The following is a 22,179-nucleotide window of genomic DNA, read 5'->3' on the forward strand; positions in this document are numbered from 1 at the left end:
CAAACAAGTATATGTTACCTTGGACTCTGGGAACGTATGATGGAAATTTTCCACAATTTCCTCATATTTTATGGGGTAAAACCAATATATTAATAAATAATAATGAAAATAACCTTTCATTGAAGCCATACAGTGAATTATTCACTGAACAACTGAAATATTAAATGTTTGTGAGATGGGAAAGATGTTAGATGTTTTTTTGGATACTAAAAAACAAAAATAAGTTCATCCATAACAACAAACACAAAATCGTATTTTTTTTCCCAGCCAATGCCTTTTTATTCCTCGTAAATGTTTCACAGTCACTGGGATCCTATAAGTCAAACTGCTCCACAGGAATTAAAGAGGTACTAACAAACAATAAAGCACACACAGACATAAAGACAGCACAGTTGAAGATCACATACTGAACACAAGGGACTGATTCGAATGCATACTGTAGTGGCTCAGAGTGTAAACATTTACCAGAATGTTTGCACTTCTTCACAGGACAACGCATGTTATAGGATGAAATATAAAACTGCAAATTGGCCTTTACTTTTTCTTCAAAAAGTAAAAGCATGCTATCTTTGAAGTATGTTTCAAGAAACTGTAAAACATAAAATGTTTAAATGATTTGGTGTGATGTCAAATACACACAAGCACCAGAAGCCGAGCTGTTGAAGTGAACATTTCTGGACACTGAGAGTGAGCTTTAGATGCACAAAAATGCTGCAAATTCTCACTGTTATGAGATAAAGTTAAAACAAAAACAGGTAAAACATGAATTCTTTAACTTCTCTCCGAAAAGTAATACTTAAAATACATCTCACTGCTCCTTCTTGTCAGTTTGTCCTTCTCAAAGCTGAGGTTCAACATGCAGATTAGTTGTATTTTCTTGGGATACCACTAATATTTTCATTAGTTGAATCCAAATACAATGTATTTTATGAGGACCAATGGGGAAATGGAATTAATAAAGAAATGGTTTTAATCCAACAGCAGCAAAGATGATTATAGTCAAGATGAGCTCAAGTCTTTTTGAATCAAACATACCCAAATAGTATGAAATGGAAAATAGTTAGAGGCTAAGGCTAATATGCTTTGCATGGCCTGGCCTGAGTTCTGGGCATCTGCAGTGTGTGATCCTCCTCATGACGTTGGCTGGCGTCTGGGAAAAATCCTGCTACTGCTGCTGCTGCTGCTGCATTATAACTGTGAAAATGTATCTGACTGAAGTCAATTTATTTGTCACAATCCAATAAAACAGAGCTTTGATTTGATTGACAATCTAAACATTTTTAGTTTTGTGGTTTCTGAATAAAAGTTACAATTCAAGGGAGAAAACAATAACCTGATTATGAGGATTTGTGACGTAAACTTACAACCGACGGCTGCCTTCAGCTGAGTGACACAAGTTTTCTTCTTTTCCATGAAGTTTAATGTTACTACATCGTGAAAAGAGAGCTGCCTTTCCATTTGTTTAACAGGAAAGGAGACAGTATTGTTCCACCGACTACCCAAATTCACATTCATCTGAGAGTGGGTCTTGAAAGCTGACAAAAAAAAGCAAAAGCAATGAACACTGATAAAAGCAATTAACACTGATAATGGCATTATTCTTATTTCTGAAGCTGACTTTCAAGGTTATTGGCCTGGTTTTCCCTAAAACAATTTAAGTCACATTTATAGGGTTTCTAACACTTGACATTCTTTGACTTCACCCTTGTTTAAATGTTTCAACCCTTTGGAATAAAACATCTAACTCTGTACTGCAGATCAGTGAAGAAGCACAAAGATGACATTTTTCCAATGAATGTAAAAAATACTGTTTTTCATGCAAGAGGTAATGTCACATCAATATTTGGCAAATTTTTACAAGCTTGCTTGCATGGAGTGTGAGTGAATGTAGGTTCAGTATTTAAAATAAGTAATTCAACAATTTAGCACATTTGTTGAAGGAATTAACTTCACAGTACAAAGCCGCCACCATTTTCCTAATATTTTCTTTTTTAGTCTCCAGGAAACAGTAAAAGACAATCCTATGTGATGAAAGTGAAGTGTAAGAAGTGCTTTTCATTTGTGCATTTGCTACAAGACAAGATCTTAGTGTAAAAAAAGATTTTGGGAGGCTAGTCTTGGTAAAAACCGGCCTACATGGCGTCACATAAACTGTAAACCATGGCACATGAATTTGGTCACGTAATTGTTATCCAGTCTCTCATCCCGCTTCTCGTTCACTTCTCTGCCTACATTCAACCTTCCTTCTCATTTCTTCCCCATTGTTTCCCTCCCTCCATTAACCAATTCAGACCCCCATGCTTCTCGCTCTGCTACATTCCTTCACTCAATATCACAATATTTTTTTTCTTTTCACTTTTTTTGCGTTTTTTTGGGGTTGTTAACTTCTTTTCTTTCTTCAGCACGTGCTGCGTTACTTTTTTAGGCATCCTCTTCCACTTCTTCCTCAAACTCTCCCTCCTCCTCGGCCGTGGCGTCCTGGTACTGCTGGTACTCGGACACCAGGTCATTCATGTTGCTCTCTGCCTCTGTGAACTCCATCTCATCCATGCCCTCTCCGGTGTACCAGTGGAGGAAGGCCTTCCGGCGGAACATGGCAGTGAACTGCTCAGAGATGCGTTTGAACAGCTCCTGGATGGCGGTGCTGTTGCCGATGAAGGTGACGGCCATTTTGAGGCCACGTGGCGGGATGTCGCAGACGGCCGTCTTGACGTTGTTGGGGATCCACTCCACAAAGTAGCTGCTGTTCTTGTTTTGGACATTCAGCATCTGCTCATCCACCTCCTTCATGGACATGCGGCCACGGAACACAGCTGCCACCGTCAGGTAGCGTCCGTGGCGAGGGTCGCAAGCTGCCATCATGTTTTTGGCGTCAAACACCTGCTGGGTGAGCTCAGGCACCGTCAGGGCGCGGTACTGCTGACTCCCCCTGCTGGTCAGAGGAGCAAAGCCGGGCATGAAGAAGTGGAGGCGAGGGAAGGGAACCATGTTGACCGCCAGCTTCCTCAGATCAGCGTTAAGCTGGCCAGGGAAACGCAGGCAAGTGGTCACGCCGCTCATGGTGGCTGAAACCAGGTGGTTGAGGTCGCCGTAGGTGGGCGTTGTGAGTTTGAGAGTGCGGAAGCAAATGTCATAAAGGGCTTCGTTGTCAATGCAGTAGGTCTCATCTGTGTTTTCTACCAGCTGGTGGACTGACAGTGTGGCATTGTACGGCTCAACCACAGTGTCTGATACCTGGAGACAAAGAGACAACAACAGTTGTAACGAGAAACAGAAAAACTACTACTATGTCTCTATAAGAGCAGCAATAAGGGATGGTATTATTATTTCATTTTGAGGACATGTAATGGGAACAATGTAGGCTAATATCTAATATGCAATGGTAAATGAAGAAATTCTTTTACTTTACTGTATCTGACATTTTATGCGTTACCTTAGGAGAGGGAACCACACTGAAGGTATTCATAATGCGGTCTGGATACTCCTCCCTGATCTTGCTGATGAGCAGGGTGCCCATGCCGGAGCCAGTGCCTCCTCCCAGGGAGTGTGTGAGCTGGAAACCCTGCAGACACTCACAGCTCTCAGCCTCTTTTCTCACCACATCCAGGACCGAATCCACCAGCTCCGCCCCCTCCGTGTAGTGACCTTTGGCCCAGTTGTTTCCCGCTCCGCTTTGACCTGGGGAATAAAAAAAAGAAGCTAGTATCTTTTCTTTCCTGCCGTCCACTCAACAACCAAACAAACACAACTTGAATTTGTGTTCTAATTAATTGCAAGCATAATAAAAGTCAACACTGAGCTGTTTTGAAGCATCCTACAACTAAGTCAAAGTCAGTAAGTAAGCTGAGAGCCCATGTGGTTTCATACTGGGATTTTATGGCAAGAGTAGGCTTGTCTGTGCCATATAGGACAGTCAGTTGAGCTATTTTTGTCAAATGGACAGGACGTGACTAAAACCACAAAATAGGTCAAAAGGGACACCAAGAGTCTTTCCTTCAACTAGAGACCAAACCTCTGTGACATCAAGCGTCCAAGTGTCCTTGGGAAAGATGTACAAGCTGTATCACACCTGGCTGTTATTAAAGAAGGCCACATTATAAACTCAAACTCTTCTCCAGTTGGCTGAGTGCTCACCAAAGACAAAGTTGTCAGGTCTGAAGATTTGTCCAAAGGGTCCGGAGCGGACTGAGTCCATGGTGCCTGGCTCCAGGTCTACTAGGATGGCTCTGGGCACATACTTCCCACCTGCACACAGACACATACGACATGTCAGCAGGAACAAACAAAATCTGTGCAGTACATTTTAAATTAAGAGTATTGGAAAGACACGTTCATGTAACTACATAGGCTTCCGTTTAATAGGTTGAAAAGCTCACTGTACAGTACAACAGCTGCTGTAAGGGCATGTGACCACTAGGTGGAGTCAAACACTATAAAACCAGGAGGTTTCTAAGTCTGAGACTGTGGGCCTCCCCTCTAAGCTTGAAAAAAAGGCACTGCTTTACTCCCCCTGGTTTACTTGCTTAGTGTTGCTCAATTCCTGGAATGATGACTATGTTACTTGATCCCACAGACATTCAACAATGCAGCCAAGATAGCCTAATATTTGTGTTTGACATAACTTCAGATGACATGCAATACATAAAAAAGGTCTGTCCTAAGGCATTTATTATTGGAAAATAATAGTAGAATTCCCCACAATCACTTTAACTTTGAACACTCTTTCACCACATCACTAAGGCTATTCTAGGATCTCTAAACTCTCTAAAGTCCCCCAACACTCAAAAATATGTTTTTCTTCTTGTTCCTACAGTAAGATGAGCCTGACTGTGCAGAGTCGTGTATGTGTAGAGTTTGACACTAGAAGCATGTTTTCACATTCATCTGCTGAAAGTGGAAAGTTTCTCTGTGCTCACTGAAGATCTGATTTAAGAGCATGATTTGTGACATCACAAATAGTTCAAACTCTGGTCCAGTATGCAACGTATACAGTGAGATGCAGAAACCTGAAGGCATCAGTGCACATCCACTGAGAACAGACTTTACAGTGAAGTAGGAGACATCATGGACAGTTCTCTGTGCTTCACCGGAGGTGGGGTGGCACTGGGTCTTCCTCTTGCATGTGTTTTGATGGATCCTGCATTTATGAGTGCACTAGCTGTAGATGCCCTAAACTTTAGAAATGAACACAATTTGCATATTGGAATTTTTAATGAAGTAGAAGGAGTAGATGCCTTTTTACGGATTTTAATTTGGAAATTAAAATCCTATTGGTATATTTGTCATAATACATGCCTGGGGCAGATCTTTTACTATGAATATCTTCAACAAATGTAGTTTATTGTGGCTCTTTAAGGCAGTATGTACTGAATCTCATCAAGACATGTAAATGTAATTATTTAAATCCAGTTAAATAATAAGCACAAGCGGTTGTATTTTTATCTGCATCTTATTCCTTGGAGCCGCAGTGAGAAAGTTTCTCCACAGGGGGGACGTCTCATCTCACTTTATCAAACACAGACCTCAGTCAGTCAGGATGTACTCACCAGTGGCCTCGTTGTAATACACACTGATCCTGTCCAGCTGCAAGTCGCTGTCTCCATGGTAGGTTCCCGTTGGGTCGATGCCGTGCTCATCGCTGATCACCTCCCAGAACTAAACACAGGCCAATACATCATCAGTACAGAAGCTGTGTACTTACAATCTGAAAAATCTTTAAAAAAGGATGTCTATTTGTTAGACTCTTATTTAGATTACTTACATTAAATTATACTAAAACCGATTAAATCAGATCTGTTGACAATTATAAACAATAAATCTGTCATTTGGCTTGAAACCTGAAACATCCATTTGCAGTTTTAATTCTGATAAAATGCTCTGTATTCGGGGAAGTTATTCAGTCACAGTTCTGGAAACACGCCGCAGAAAAAGGTGTCTTTGTGCACTGATTAAGCCCATAACTGCAAGCCTATTTACGAAGGGGAAAGAGGAGAGGGGTTCACAATCACTCTTCTGTCCTCTGTGCTTCCCAATAACACACCAACATCTGATTACCTTTTGCGGTCACAAGATCACCTAAAAAAAGCCACATATATAATTGCTGTTTCTCACAAGCTGCAGTTCGTGGACAAACTCTCATTCTATCATGTGGAACACGTTTAAATGTTTGTTTAAATGCACAAGCATGCAACATCCTGTCTCAACTCCAACTCCAATTTGGTCTGTCTGAGCCAAGGGCTGAAATTAGAAGGGACTGTAGCTTTCATCCAGATCACAGCTAAAATGAGAACGAGGCAGAAGAAAAACAGCTTAGAAGAAACTCTCTTATGATGTAAATCTTCTGCTAGATTCACAAATGTACCACAGATGTGGAATAAAAAAAAAAACCTGAAATGAGACAGCGAGAGTCTGATCGAGCTGTAGTGCTTCTGCTCTGCTGGAAAAATGACCAGGAAATAGCAAAACACTGAGAATTTCAAAGGTTTGACACCAGGAAAAGACAACAAAAGGAGGAAGCAATGAAAAACAGGGATAACTGTGTCACAAAGGAGTTCACTATAAGGCTGCAAATAATTCTAATTATGGATTTATCTGATCATTCATTTCTCAATTAACAGATTAATCATTTGGTTATTACAATTTTTGGGGAAACAATCCCAAACGATAATATATTCAGTTTGCTTTATGAGAAAGCAACAAGAAAAAACAAGAAATATTCACATCTAAGAAGCTTTAAAATGACTTAAATGATAAATAAATAGCTGTTTTGTTTTCTGTTGAATGACTAATTGATAAACTTAAAGGTCCAGTGTGTAACATTTGTGGCTTTTTTACCTTAAAATTAACCATTTAAGTCTACAGACAGGTCGCCTTTCACGGAGTCCACCAAGTTCAACTACCATGTTTCTACAGCAAGCCAGGGCACACAAACCAACGCCAGCTCTAGATAGAGGCGAGTTCTGCAACTTCACCACTAGATGCCACTAAATCTTACACACTGGACCTTTAAATTTGCATATGCAGCATAACATGCTAAAACACATTCATCTGAGAGTAAGTTCTATTTAAAGCTTTGAAAATCTCTTTGGCTGAACTCACAAATCATGCAACAGCCAGCAAAGTCTTTATTGCAAAGGAACACAAATAGAAAATGGCTCCGCTGTTTGAGAGAATTTACACTTGAGTCTCTTAACCAACATCAGAAAGCAGTTTGGGCTAATCTGGTTTCTTAATTAAAAGAAGTCACAAGATGTTCTTATCTTCCACACAACTTTGTCATTTTAGCTGTGATTTATTGATCTGTTATACAGCTTTATGGGAAGGGATGACGCTGTTGGATTTTTCCAGCTGGTTTCATGGAATCATGCACATAAACACAAACTGGCTATAACACCGGCTCTACAACTTAAAAGTCCTTGTTGCGTTCGTAGTCAGAGGGTCAGTAAGAGCAGAGCTTTCTCAGGAGGATTCAGTCGGCCTCGTTTCCACAGGCTGAGACATTAACGCCAAACTCAGTTAAGACACGAGCACAGACTGTCACACCAGCTCAGTCAACTGACCCTAATCTGTGCCACGGACTGTGTGTGTTTAAGAGAAAGCGGGAGAGATAACCAGAGGGAGGTTGGCACGACTCTGTGGCTGGATATGTGTGTGGGTGGAGAGAGAGAGAGAGAGAGAGAGAGAGAGAGAGAGAGAGAGAGATTGGTGCACAAGAAAATCCCCTTTTTTTTTTAAATCTTCACTACAGTCACCTCACCATCTTTGGCAGCCTCTGAAACTAACCCCCTGTGATCACCATGGCAACAAGTCGACAAGTTTAGTCAAGTAGTTGTGGAAAAAAAACCATCTTGACTTTAAGCACTTTACTGGCTAAAAGCTATAAGAATACTGAAAAACGACATAATTTACTAAATGAATCTCTTACATTTACACAGTCTGTTTTAATATACATGGTGATGTACAATGGGTTTTACAGTAGCACAAACATAAAACAAACAAACTGCACTACAGACTTTATATGCAACAAATAATCAACAGCAAAGATTGAGAGTCACACACCATGAGTGAACCTGCTGTGACAATCTAAGCTTTCACGTGTTGTATCTGTAAGAAGTTCTCCAGCCACATAACAGACCTGAGCAGATTTTGGTTGGAACTAGATTGGGTAAGTGAGTGAGTTCAGGCAAAGTTAATCCATTGTGAAATGAGGATGACCTCAGCCTCACTAAGTCCTCTGTAAATACACTTGTCTTCACCGATCAGAGCCATTGAGTAGTGGCGTCTGAGTCACCCCATATGTTGCTGCCACGCCTCTTGTTGTCCTGCCAAGAACCCCAGGAGCGAGGAGTCTCAAAAGGCCTTAAAACCACTCTCTGAGTCCTGTTTCTGATGTGTAAGTACAACAGTTTGAGAGACAAGACGACACATCAGAGCTACACTCATACTCCACTTAGAAGGTGATGGAAGTAACATTTATGAGACCTAATCTGCAATATATTGATAAAAACACCAATGTCTCTTTTGGTACTTGATTACTGACTGATTTAAAGTCTCAGGTCTATATGGCAGAAATTTTATATAATATTCATAGCTATGTTTTTCATGTATAATCACCTGAATATAGGAATTGTTATGTTTTCTTTATGAATGAATCTACAGACACTGCAGGTCGCCTTCCATTGAGTCCGACATGTCTACAGTAGCCCAGAACAGACAAACCAAACACTGGTTTCTCATTACCAGGTCAAATACTGAAACTTCACTGCTAGATGCCACTCAATCCTACACACTGGACCTTTAATTGGTAGTCATTCCTCTGTTTGATTGCATGGACACAAGTAGCAATTATTAACATAATCGATTAATTCAAATTCTGATCATTATCTTGGTTCATCGACTAAATGTTAAGTTTATAAAACGTCAACAAATAGTGAAAATTGGTCATCACAATTCCCCAGTGACGTCTTTAAATTGCTTCAAACAACAGTCCAAAACCACTGACCGGTGACAAATTAAACAAATTAAAGAGAAGACCTGAATGGACGAGTGGAGAAATGTGACAAATCCAGATGCTTTCATACGGGACACGAGGGATCATTGAAAGGTTTGATAAGAATTAAATGATGTAAATAAATTAAACACATATGGGAGAATGGAGAGGGATCCAGAGACTAGGAGGTTTGTGGTGGTTTTTCCTTTAAATTTTCCCCCATCTGTATATTTCATAGACACTCCATTGATTAAAATCCATCAAATATTCACATTTGAGAAGCTAAAACAAGCAAATATTTGGCATTTTTTGCATAAACCACAATAACAAAAAAGCTGCAGATTAATTTTGATTGACCGATTAATCGTTGCAGCTCTGTTTGACTGACAGTTGATCTGAAGTGTAGAAGCACCACAGGACATTTAAAATCGCTGCATGCAAACAGATGAAACAGAAAGCACTTTATTCCGAAGATAATCTCTTCATGTCCTCGTGTAAACAAGGTTTTCGGGGTCACTGGTGGTTTTGGGGGCCCGGGGCGTCTGCATGTGATACACTGACTGGAAAAGCAGCCTTTTAAATGACCTCATCTGTGCTTTCTGAGCAGACACTGAGACACTTGTTATCTATTCCCCCTTCACCCCCTCCTGCTGCGTTCCTCTCCTCTGCTTCAGCAAATTTCTCCTTTCTTTTCACCCTCTCCTCTTGTTTTTTTTTTTTTTCCTCTCCCTTTTCTCAGTGACAAAGAGTCCGACTCACCAGGCGGCCGAGACAGCAGCTGGCCCTGAGCGCCTGCTCCAGTCTGGCCAACTTCATTAATCATGGATCAATGACTTGAGTCACTGTTTTGTCAACAGTTACAGAGGTGTGAATTGTTACAGTATGCAAAATAATTATGCAAAGATGTTTAATTATACCAGAATTTAGTGCAGCCCATAGGAAAATGGGACGTTCTTATAGTAAAGTGGTTAATATTAAGTCAGATATTCTATTTAATTTCTATTTTGACTGAGTTGAGTGTTATTTCATAGTTTTACTGATACATTTGTGCAGTTGAATAAATGCATTTAAAATATAAACATTTCGTTTGGATGCAGGTAGCTTGCAGCAAAAACAAAACTAATTTGGTGCTAGTAAGACAATGACAGACTTTATACCCAGAATGTATCTTAAGTATAGAGACTGAGGTGTTTTGCTGAACTACACCACTGACACACAATTTAAGATTAAGCCATAAACTGGTGTCAGATGAGAAGATTAAATGAGTCTTTGAAACAGGAGGCTGCAGTGAAAACAATAGGGCTGCCCCCCCCCATCTTTATATATAGGCTATATCTCCTGCTGTTTTGTTTAACAAAAAAAGTTAATTTTTTTATCTTTTGTAATTACATTGAATTATTTTCTGAAACTGTCAAATCACACAAACAAAAGCAAGGTCTATTTAAATAAGTTACAGAATTAACTTTACATAACTGGTAAAAAAAAAAAAAAAATGTAATAAACTGCTATAAACATAAAATTTCTTACCTTTGCACCAATCTGGTTCCCGCACTGGCCGGCCTGGATGTGCACGATTTCCCTCATGATGGATGGTAGTGAGTAAGTTAAGTGTGGAGGAGAAAGAGCTGCTGACCTACTGACTGCTCACAGACAGACTGACAGACAGACAGGCTCATAGAGTGTGTGGACTGCTCTCGGTCCTGCAGGCGGAGCCAAAGTTTTGGGACGCGGCCCATCACGTCGTTCACGCTAATGATTGGCTGCTGTCGCTGCAGCCTCGGTGCTGATTGGCTGAAAACTACGAGAGGGGTTTCCACGTCTCAAAGGCAAGGACAGGAAGAGGAGAGGGAGTGCCGGGTTTTGTCATCACTGCCCCGTTGGAGCCTCTGTAACCTAAATGAAACAATGCAGAATAGAAAAGAATAGGAAGGCATGTTTTATTCATTATATATTATTATAGTTTATATGATTAGATACAGAAACACTTATATATATATTTATATACACAGATTTTACCTTAATTGTCCTCTCTACCTTTATTTCTTCATCTTTGTTGTTCCTGTCTTAGCTTTATGTTTATTCCTGTATTTTCTTTGTATGTGTGCATACTATGCTTGGCCAATGAAGCTGATTATTATTCTGATAATAAGGAAATAAAATGAACATGCCTGTTTAACATGTAATAATAGGCCAACTAGCAGAAATGAGGATATAAAGAAGAAATAGCTGATTATTGTGTTTGAATGTACAGAGGAAGGCTATTATTAATCAGCACAACAATATATACAAGGTAATCCTGTATAAATGTAAAATTACATTTGAAAATATAATGTTATAATGAATGGTATGTCAATGTATGTTTTCAAGTCTTTTAATGAGGAGCAAAAACTGGACGGTTATAAAGAAGGAAATAGAAAGATTTACTACTACATCTGGATACATCTGCATCTGTAATTTGTGCTTTTAAAATAACATAGGCCTACTGTTACATAGGCTGTTTGTATTCTGGCATGCACAAATCTTCATAATAACTACTACTACTGGATAATAAAGTCAAACTACCACACCAAACAATAGATCTGAACAAACTGTATTTATTTAAATAATTCACGGGTGAAAGTTCATTACAATCCCATTAACAATGGACAACTCAGCACATACTGAGGTGTATTTATGACGGTTCCCCCACCACGCCACTAGATGGCGCTAACACACACAGATTAAATAATGGGCATGCGCAGTGGAAGCCACTGAGCTGCAGTTGTATTTACTGGCCGCATCAGCTGGTTCATAACGGGAATAAAGCGTGACCTGGGATTAATATAACACCAATTTTAACCAAAACAGACCGCTACTTATTCCACCATTTCCACCTTACTCTCCCAGAATCACATCGTTTATATACAAACCGGTAAGTGTGTATTATTATTATTATCCTCTATTCACAGCAAAACACAAATGTGTGAGCCAAATTGATTGAGTTAATGGATAGAAAGCTAGCCACTGGCAGTTTTCACAGAGAAATGTTACACAGATATTTTAAAAAGCTTTATTTTGCCCTGAAAAGTCGCTCTTGTGTGTGGGGCTTTCTGTTATTCATGCGGCTTTTCTTGCGGGTTTTTACTGCGCAACATTTGTGTAAATTAGATTTGAGCCCTGCAGGTTTGCTGTCTGGTACCCATCACAACCCCTCCCTCTGCTTTTATATGGGACTCATTCTGTTACAGCATAAACTGCTGGAGGCCTTATTTTTGAAAATAAGATAATAATATAATTGTGTATATATATATATATATATGTATGGTAGTATAGTGATTTCAACCACTCTGCGCATGTTCCACATTGGTGCCTTTTTACAGTGTTTGTCAGGTGGGACTTTAATAGTGAGTGCTTTTATGTATTATTCTACTGCTGTTTTTCAGTCTGAGGGAGGATCAGCAAACATGTTCTACACCTGTGGTCCCAACGAGGCGATGGTGGTGTCAGGTAAAGTCATGGCCTATTTTTTAAAGTATTTTACAAAATACAATATCATAATTAAGAGTATATATAACTGTTGTTATTCATGCATTTCTGGACATTAGGAGGCTGTCTGTCACCATGGACAAAACATGAGGAAATAAGACGTAGTTTCTGTGTTACTTAACTTTTACTGGTTGAATATCTAAGTTATTGTGTGATGGAAATTTGATGCAATATTTTGTTCATATCACTCAGTTGTAGTTATGTCTAAACTCAGATTTTAAGGCTCTGCTTGGTCTCTGGTCTCTCTCAGGGTTCTGTCGTTCTCCTCCGATGATGATAGCTGGAGGCAGAGTGTTCGTTTTCCCGTGCATTCAGCAGATACAAAGGTTGGCAAACATGAAGGATTTATCTTCTGGAATCTTCTGCTGCATAAAACACTTTAATTTACGTTTTTTTTTTTTGCATTTGGGAGATTTTTAGCTTAAGGAGGAGAGTGATTATACGTAGGCTCAATCACATAAGTGCAAAGGCTATCAGAAAAGTCTATCACTGACAAAAGGTAACGCCTGTGCACTTCCTCCATGATTTTTTTATCCTACTTTCTCCTCTCATTTGTGCTGTACATACATCTCATCTCATAAGAGCAGTTTGATTTCTATCTCCCTTTCAAATTCAACATCATTGGCCTGCAGGCTAGAACACATTTGGATCTTCAGATATACCTCCTCCTCCTCCTCCTCCTCCTACATTCAGTCCATCAAATGGCACTAGACTTAGCGTTTTGTTTGTCTGAGTGTTGAAACTGGCCTCGGTGCCTGTACAGTCCTGCACTCAGTGCTTGCAACTCAATATGAGAACAGATTAATACACTTTAATGCATAACATTAGAGCAGTGAATAATCAATCAATAATCTTTTCCTTTACGTGGTTTACCCTGCCTCTCTCCAGGATTTCCCTGAACACTCTGACTCTGAACGTGAAGAGCGATAAAGTCTACACTCGTCACGGGGTGCCCATCTCCGTAACCGGGATTGCCCAGGTCAGTGTGCAGAGGAGGGTTTTGCTCAGGTGGGCAGGTGTAGACTAATGCAGTGGTTCTCAAACATTTTCATGTCAAAGACCCCTAAACTGAAACAAATTAGACCTCTGACCCCTATTTTGTCCCAGGGTCCCCTGTCTGTTAGGATTTAAATAAAGAAGTGATGAGTATAAACTTATTATTTTAAGGAAAATGTATTGTACAATTCAAATATCCAAATGTAGTTTAAACCACATCTGACAATGTGGACACGAGGAGTGAACCCAGTGATCATGTTGGTGTTTCTCTGCAGTCTTAATAATAAACGCGTTGCTGTTTCCTACAGATGAAGATCCAGGGTCAGAATAAACAGATGCTGGCTGCAGCCTGCCAAATGTTCATGGGGAAGTCAGAGCCCGAGATCGCTCAGATCGCCTTGGAGACGCTGGAGGGACACCAGCGGGCTATCATCGCCCACCTGACTGTTGAGGTGAGGATCTGATGGTTGTTCGTTTCAATGTTGAATTTACTGGAAAGATTCATGCTAAAGGTTTGTTTAAGTCACACTGCTTTCCTGACTGTAAAGGCACACAGAAATCTGCCCTCCATCAAACACTGACACTGATAACAGGGCTGAACATGTGACACTGATCTAACTTGTATTCTTTAGATTCTGTTATGAGTATGCCACTCTAGCTTCAACATCACAGTACACATCTTCCTCTTACAGGAGATCTACAAGGACCGAAAGAAGTTCTCAGAGCAGGTTTTTAAGGTGGCTTCGTCTGACCTGGTCAACATGGGCATCAGCGTGGTCAGCTACACGCTCAAAGACGTACACGACGACCAGGTAACCTCATATCTTCACATTAGAATTTTACAGTTTGTCATTGTCAGACGTGGAAAATCTGACCATTTGTAACTTATGTTTGATTTGATGTGTGATTAAGGAGTTTGAGGATGTCCTAAAATTATTTTTAACAAATAAATGACCATCTTAATTCCTAGTTCAAGAAAGGAACAACCTAAAAACTGCACACAGAATAATCCAGAGGTCATTGAGGTTCATGTTTCTCATTTCTGTATTTTGTTCTTTTAATTTTTCTGCCATAGTAACATCATGACAGCACAAAAAATAAAGAAATTGTCTGTGTCTTGGATTAAATCAGTCATATTTAATGAAGAATATTCAAGAACATCTAACTTCTTTATCTCTTTCTGGTACACAGGATTATCTGCATTCACTGGGGAAGGCTCGAACAGCCCAGGTTCAGAAAGACGCTCGCATCGGAGAGGCCAAGAACAAGAGAGATGCTGTGATTAGGGTGAGATAAATCACATTGCCTCCATCCTCGTGGATAATGTTATTCCTGTGAAGTGTTTGATTTCAACATAAACACCCTCTTTGCTCCACATAGCAACAGGGTTTATTGGAATTGTGTTCTTTATTTTGAGAAGCACAAAGAGTAATATTGTGATAGAGGCCGCCTTCACGATCATCTTGTTTTTAGAGTAGTCCATCACTTATCTTTTCCTTAGTTTTACGAGTGATATTTGTATAAACTCTTCTCTGTATTTTTAGCATCTTCATCCTGTTTATCCTATTTTCAAGAGTTATTCCCACTGATCCCTAGTCCACCCTCATTTCTCTGTTCTCTCTCTCTCTCTGTCTCTCCCTCTGCAGGAGGCCCATGCAATGCAGGAGAAAGTGTCAGCTCAGTACAAGAATGAGATCGACATGGCAAAGGCCCAGCGGGACTATGAGCTGAAGAAGGCAGCCTATGACATCGAGGTCAACACTAAGAAGGCTGAATCAGAGATGGCCTACCAGCTGCAGGTACACAAGGGTGAATAAGAGGTAATGGGTAATGTTATTATTTCACCAGTGAGCTTAATGTTTATAGAGAATGGTTTGTGCATAAGTGCCTTGCACACCATTGGTCATTGTCTGGAGGTTTTGACTTTAATTGGTCACCTTTATGTAGTTATAAGTGGATAACAAGTTATAACTAGTGCAAGCAGTCAATAACCTTGAGTGGGCTCCTGGTCTCTGAACAGTCTTTGTTGGTACAGAAGATAGTCAACCAAGACACAGCTGCACACAACCGATCAGAAACAATGTATACAGGGATACACACACACACACACTCATACACTGATGTAAGACGCTGCTTGCAAGGTGCCAACCTGCTCAAGAGGAGTAATACAGTGCTTTCTATCCAAAGCACTCACAATGATACTAAGCTGGGAGCAATTTAAGCTTCAGTATTCAGCTGTCCAAGGTCACTTCAACTAGAACTAGACTGAACCATAGCTGCCCCGCCTGGATACCGTGGCATGTTAACACCTTATCCTGGTTTCTGAACATCCTCTGTAGGTACAGTTGAGATTGGCTGAGATGATGAGAAAATCCAGACACAACTGCACACATATGATCAGAAAGATGCATTCATTTACTGACTGGATAATATTTAATGACAAAATATGATATGTATGTACTGTATCTTCCTTTGCCAGGTGGCGAAGACGAAGCAGCGTATTGAGGAGGAGAAGATGCAGGTCCAGGTGGTCGAGCGGACGCAGCAGATCATGATACAGGAGCAGGAGATCACCCGCAGGGAGAAAGAGCTGGAGGCCAAGGTGAAGAAACCTGCGGATGCTGAGAGGTACCGTCTGGAGAAGCTGGCTGAGGCTCAGCGGTGAGTTGCAAGGCTTTGCTGCCGTTTTTGAGGAAATTAAAATGAGGATTAAGTGAAAATAAAGATCAGACAAAAGTCTTTCCTCATGTTTCAGTATTGTTCATGATGAAGTTGTATTGTATGGTTCATTGTCTGCTCTCTGCCTGACTCTCTCTCTCTCTATCCAGCCTTAAGTTGATCATGGAGGCAGAGGCTGAAGCTGAGTCCATCAGGGTGAGTCACATTCAGCTGTCTTTATTTTTTTTTAAAGTTAGGAAATCATGTTAAAAAAAATTTTTTAATATTGGTCTTATGACCGCAAGCTTCTCAGATGGGAATTGGCCTTGTTTTCTGGCAAAGTAAGTCGTCCTCTTGTCTCCTTCAGATTAAAGGTGAGGCTGAGGCATTTGCAGTGGAGGCCAAGGGTCGCGCTGAGGCAGAGCAGATGTCGAAGAAGGCAGAGGCCTTCCAACAGTACAAAGATGGAGCCATGGTGGACATGTTGCTGGAGAAACTGCCTCTGGTGAGAGTCAACCTACTGTACAGTCCATGTATATCTTACATACAGCCAGTGGTATTTTATGCATCTTTGCTGTATGTGGGTAGTTTGTGCTTTGGTTACAGATCCCTGGGTTCTACTTACTGCCCTAATTACAGCTAATTATCTAATGCACATTTTGCAAGTGTTTTCTGTTTGGATTCATAGTCAGCTCCTAACCTTTCAAAACAATTGGTGGAACAATTCTATAGTGTCATAAGTCTGTATCAAAACATTTAAAACTAAACCATATAGTCAGATAATTATCTAATGTATTTTGAATCGTGCATGGCATATATATATATATATATTAAAAACTGCCTGTTGTTAGTTTCACTGCATAGCCTGCTCACTTATAAAGGAGTTTGTGAAGGTTTCATTACAGTTTTAACATTTGGTAATATCTGTCTTCCACCAGATGGCAGAAGAGATCAGCAAGCCCCTGTGTGCGGCCAACAAGGTTACCATGGTGTCCAGTGGAGCCGGGGAGGTGGGCGCAGCCAAACTGTCAGGAGAGGTGCTGGAAATCATGACCCGCCTCCCGGAGGCGGTGGAGAAGCTGACCGGAGTCACCATCTCCCAGGTAACACATTTATGCATGCACATATATTTTAATGTATTTCACTGGACTTGGACTCATGTCAATTGCATCATTGAGGATGCAAGAATGTATATCAGAGATACAATTATTGATGTTTTTGTCGACAGGAAGCAGAAGAAGTCAAAAGCACACTGATGCACATACAGCCTCGATATTTTTATCACCTTATGAAGTTTATATGAATAATCTGTTAACTGCCGTCCGTTGGATCTGGGACTCTGGCCATAGATTGAACAGCTTTTCTGTCTGATAGTTGAAACCGGCAGGTAGCACATGGTTGATCAGAGCAGTGGGACTGAACTGAATTGGCTTAAATGCGCCTAATACTACTTTATTAATATTTTAAAAAAGACCTCTCTCTCTCTCTCTCTCTCTCTCTCTCTCTCTCTCTCTCTCTGTCTCTCTCTCTCTCTCTTTCCCTCAGGTGACCTCTCGTACAGGCTGAAGAGAATCAACCAGGCTGGTGTCCAGGCAGATCCACTCTCCCAGTGTCTAATCAGCTGACTGCATGACTCTGCTTACAGCCTCTTTCTTCTTCTCCCATTCCTGTGTCACATCATCTTTATAACTGTTTCCCCCATGTAACTCTGTCGACATCTTGCTCTGATGTCTCTGTGTTTGTCCAGCTCTGTCTTAGCTAAAAGTATTGGGCTCCTCTGGCTACAGTTACAGTTGTTATTACAAGTAATTGGTTTTTATTTAGTTCATATGTTCACAGGTACTACGGTACATTAAGCATGAACAGAAACCATATTTTATTTTCAAAATTCTGGCGACTTGATTTACATTGGCTTGTCCAGATTTTAAAATGCATTGAAAAAGCAACCAAAGTAACCGTAGCCTCTGTGTAACAGTCTTGTCCTTTCCTACGTTCTTCTCTCTACAGAACATTTTCTGTGTTTGTGTCACACTGAGAACGTCTTTATTTGTCTCCTTTTGTCTTTGTCCCCACTGTCTGTGTTGACCTTTAATGTCTCCTCCATCACTGCCTGTGCACTACCTTGCTGCCAAACCTAAAGTGCATCTTAACATGAAAGTTTAATACAAACACACGTTCATAACCATAATCATTTACTAATGCTACTAACAATACATAATCCAAATAATAGACCAACACCACAGCCTGTAGTTTTAGTCATACCAGATGGATAAATGCAAACTAACAGGTAATTCTAATTGTGATACCATTTGTGTGTCATTGCTATGTATTCTAGTTTTTTAATATGTCATTGCTTTCTTTATGTATTCTCCATCCACAATGTCTACTGATGTCTTCTAGTCTTGTCCTGCTGAATCCGTGTTAACATTTTGAGGACAGTATTTTTTGAGGACCCTTTGCTTAAGGCATACAACACTATATAGTACCAAACATTAGAAACTTATACCACACTTCATGTAGAAATATTAGCATGTTCATTAACCTTTAGTTGACTCCAGGTTCTATACTAAGCACTTGTATTAAACGTGTTTGTTTTTGTATTTTTATATCGATCATCACAGCACTGCGATCGTCACTTTAAACCTCACAGCCCTTTTGTATTGGTTGCTTGCAATTTACTGTTAACCTTACTGTAATGACAAAGTTAATTATGATGTTGGGAGGAAAGTTCATGGTCGAGCAAAAGAGAAATTTGTAATAGATTGAAAGCGGTCGGATTTTTTGATTAACTGATGCTGTGATGACCATCGTAGATCAGCATTTTCCTGACCAAAATAATTGCGATTTACAATAATATCCAGATGATCACCTAAATATACTTAAAACTCTTCAAATGGCACTAAAACAAACTGTTAGTAGCCTTCAGCCACAGTGACAGGCTTGTGGCAATTAAAAATAAATCAGGAAGTCAGTATAGGACTGTATGTTAGCCTGCTAGACGTGCATTCATATTGATTCATTCACATATACCATCATTAACAGTGGGGTCACAGGTCAGGGTCAGCTCCAGAACTGATAAGGATTCAAGAGCACTAAAACAAAACAGATCTAGACCGAAACAGGAGCTTGGACCTGGATCTTCTGGTTCAGGTTCCTGTGACACTGCAGCCTGATAATCCATACATTGTACTAGATGTATACCTTAAGCAAAGTGGTGCCATTTGTGATTATGGCCAGTTATGTAGCATAAAGGTGTAGCTTGTGGAACTAAAGGTAAATGTAAAATATAGCTTTAGCCTTCTATCGTAGCAATGGGGAAACCACAGTGTAATTATGAGATAACTGTACTGAAATATTGAACCATGTTATCATTATCGTTCTTCAAATGAAAGCCTAATGAGAAGACAAATGGACGAGATGCTAAACAGTTACTTTGGTTAGAATTGTAATTGTCAAGTGATCAGCTTGTACTTCAGGGAAAGGAATATTTAAGATTAGATTTTTTTAAATGTAATACGTAAGGAAACCTCGTGCATTGTATGTTAGCAGTTTCTCATCTTAGAGTCGATGCATCTGTCACCCAGAACGATATGCTAGTGAAGGTTTAGGAGCTCACTCTGAAGTGTTGGTTCCTAAAAAGTATTCCAACTTGCCTTATACCCTAACCCTATCACCCCGTCACCCTCTACCTCACCATAACCCCCCCCACCCGGGGCTGCATATTCAAAACATGTTTTATGTCACTGTTGTATCTGCATACACTTTAAAGCATCAAAAGCTACTTAGGAATCGTGTAATCACTACACTACTACAAGCACTACATTTAACCAAGAATAGTCTTTTTTTTCTCCTCAATGATGCTTAAATAGCTCACTGTTTGTCTGTGTGTGACTTCGTTCACTGCACTGCTGATCACGGTACAGCCAAATGTATTGAAATGGCTTTCTGAAGGTAATTGTATGTATTTTAAGATGAGTATTACTGTTATTATGCATGCATTGATACCTGTCACACTTTAACTGTAATTTAATCTTGCAGAGTATATGTTTTCAGTCAGGACGCTCTAATGTGGAATTACCAAAGTAGGAGGAGATGACCTATTGGTTAGCTATAGAAAGGGAAACAGGATATTTGTTCCTCTGTAATAAAATGTTTTAAGTGTAAAAATACTCTAAAGTGGCACTACATATGAATACAAATGTATTTATACAGTATATATTTGATATTTGATACAATAGCAAGATCTGCTTCACAAGTCACCGTTACTAACTCTCACTAACAGCAGCCCCAGTCAGTGTTTGATTATATACATGTATTTAAGCTGTAGTCAGTTTAGTAGAGTTTTCTGTTATTTCGATTCCTGCTGTTGTTTGCTGGTGAAGTTCTGACAAAATGGAAGCTTTTAAATTACAGTCTGTGCACCTGCGCAGGAAAATGTTATTCTATAATCATGTACACGATAAACTTGTCATTAAATTGCAAAAAGGAAACCACTTACGTCCTGTACTCTTATATTCTACTGCTGTTTACTTGTTAGTCTTACTTTGCTGTATTTCTGTTTACACATCTGAGTTGTGCATGCTCTTGGTTTTGTATTTTTGTTCACATTTTTATTTTAATCAGAAGGCGAGTTGTGTTTTGAATTGTATCTGCATCATGTTTTCACGGGGACCCCATGAAGTACAGCTTTCACGTGCACGGCGAGGTCCAAATAAACATTTTTTTCTAAACATTTTTAAGATTTCGCTTTTATTGATCTGCCAAAGAACATTAAGTTGATTTTAGATGTCTGGTTCACATTTGCACGTCCCTGAGAGCTGCAGTGTTTTACTGTCTGCACTGAGCAGCTCTGTTGCAGCTACAGTGCCTTACCAAAGCTGTTGTTGCATCTTTATTTATTTATTTATTTGTCCAGGGATTCAAACTAGTGACCGTCTACACACAACCCTGGTTCTTTCCCAGAAGCTAAATGTTTGCTGACAAAAGAAGTGGGTCCATTATTGTGTCTATGTGGACATAAATTAAATACAAATGGAAATAATAGTGCTTGAAAAGGCTATTGTGGATGCAAGAACACTGCAGCAATGAAGCCTTTTAAGTGTGGCCATTAGAGAACTGTGCTATGCTGAAGAACATGAACAATTTAAGACCAAAATGTACAAAGATAACTGATAATCATAATAATGTAGTCAACCCCAGACACTGACGGGTAATTAATACACCGGAAGGCACTGAATGGACGTTGGCAGCTCTGTCAAGTTAGCTAGAGAAAGCCAAACTACTACAGGAAGTAAGAGGATTTTCCTTCAAAATTAAGATTTAAACTACCTGAGAATAACCGGCATTAACATACAAACAAGACAAAATTCAAACTGCAGTCAAATAGACACTCATTATATTATTTTAAGAAATATTCTCAGACTAAAGGGAATTGAGAAATGTAATATTTTATTACAATTTCACACATTTTCCATTTCTTTCTGTTTCCATCTTGTTTTCTAAGGTTGTTCTGTTGTCTTAAAGAATACACTTACATCTCTACTTCTTATTCATAGTTCTTCTCTCTTGTCTGTATTTGCATATTTAGTGTTGAAGTAATCCAAAAGTAACGTAACGTAATCAAGTTACATTACTTTAATATTGTGATGGTTCGATTAGGTTACTGGCAACGTTTTAAACAGGTAACTAATAATTGTATCAGATTATATTTTTATTGTAACCTTCCCAATCCTAGTGGTGAATGTATTCTGAAGACACTGGTTATTTCCTATTGAAGCCCATTTACTATTTAATACTGACTTAGTATCACAAAGTCATTAACTACAAAAATATTAGTATCTCATATATACTGTATATACTTTGAGAAACTTGTCTCATTATTTTGAGAAACTTTCTCATTACTTTCAGAAACTTTCTCAATATTTTGAGAAACTTTCTCATTACTTTCAGAAACGTTCTCAATATTTTGAGAAACTTTCTCATTATTTTGAGATACTAAGTCATTATTTTGA

General features: G+C 39.5%; 2 protein-coding genes across 2 annotated transcripts; one reads left to right on the forward strand and one right to left on the reverse strand.

Moving 5' to 3' along the window:
* Positions 1-252: 252 nt before the first annotated feature.
* LOC127358220 (tubulin beta chain) lies at positions 253-10,672 on the reverse strand. Its single transcript, XM_051391174.1, has 5 exons — positions 10,517-10,672; positions 5,547-5,655; positions 4,135-4,245; positions 3,434-3,678; positions 253-3,234 (listed from the first exon to the last, which is right to left on the reverse strand). Exons 1-5 carry the CDS (start codon positions 10,571-10,573, stop codon positions 2,422-2,424), a joined length of 1,335 nt encoding a protein of 444 aa, XP_051247134.1. The 5' UTR covers positions 10,574-10,672; the 3' UTR covers positions 253-2,421.
* Positions 10,673-11,745: 1,073 nt separating this feature from the next.
* flot1a (flotillin 1a) lies at positions 11,746-20,902 on the forward strand. The gene is made up of 13 exons (XM_051391175.1): positions 11,746-11,900; positions 12,412-12,475; positions 12,765-12,840; positions 13,403-13,493; positions 13,819-13,962; positions 14,203-14,322; positions 14,702-14,797; positions 15,157-15,309; positions 15,990-16,171; positions 16,339-16,384; positions 16,536-16,673; positions 17,107-17,271; positions 17,714-20,902. Exons 2-13 carry the CDS (start codon positions 12,433-12,435, stop codon positions 17,732-17,734), a joined length of 1,275 nt encoding a protein of 424 aa, XP_051247135.1. The 5' UTR covers positions 11,746-11,900; positions 12,412-12,432; the 3' UTR covers positions 17,735-20,902.
* The last annotated feature ends 1,277 nt before the right edge of the window (positions 20,903-22,179 follow it).

This window comes from Dicentrarchus labrax, unplaced genomic scaffold (genome assembly GCF_905237075.1).
Source record: "Dicentrarchus labrax unplaced genomic scaffold, dlabrax2021, whole genome shotgun sequence".
Lineage (NCBI taxonomy): Eukaryota > Metazoa > Chordata > Actinopteri > Moronidae > Dicentrarchus > Dicentrarchus labrax.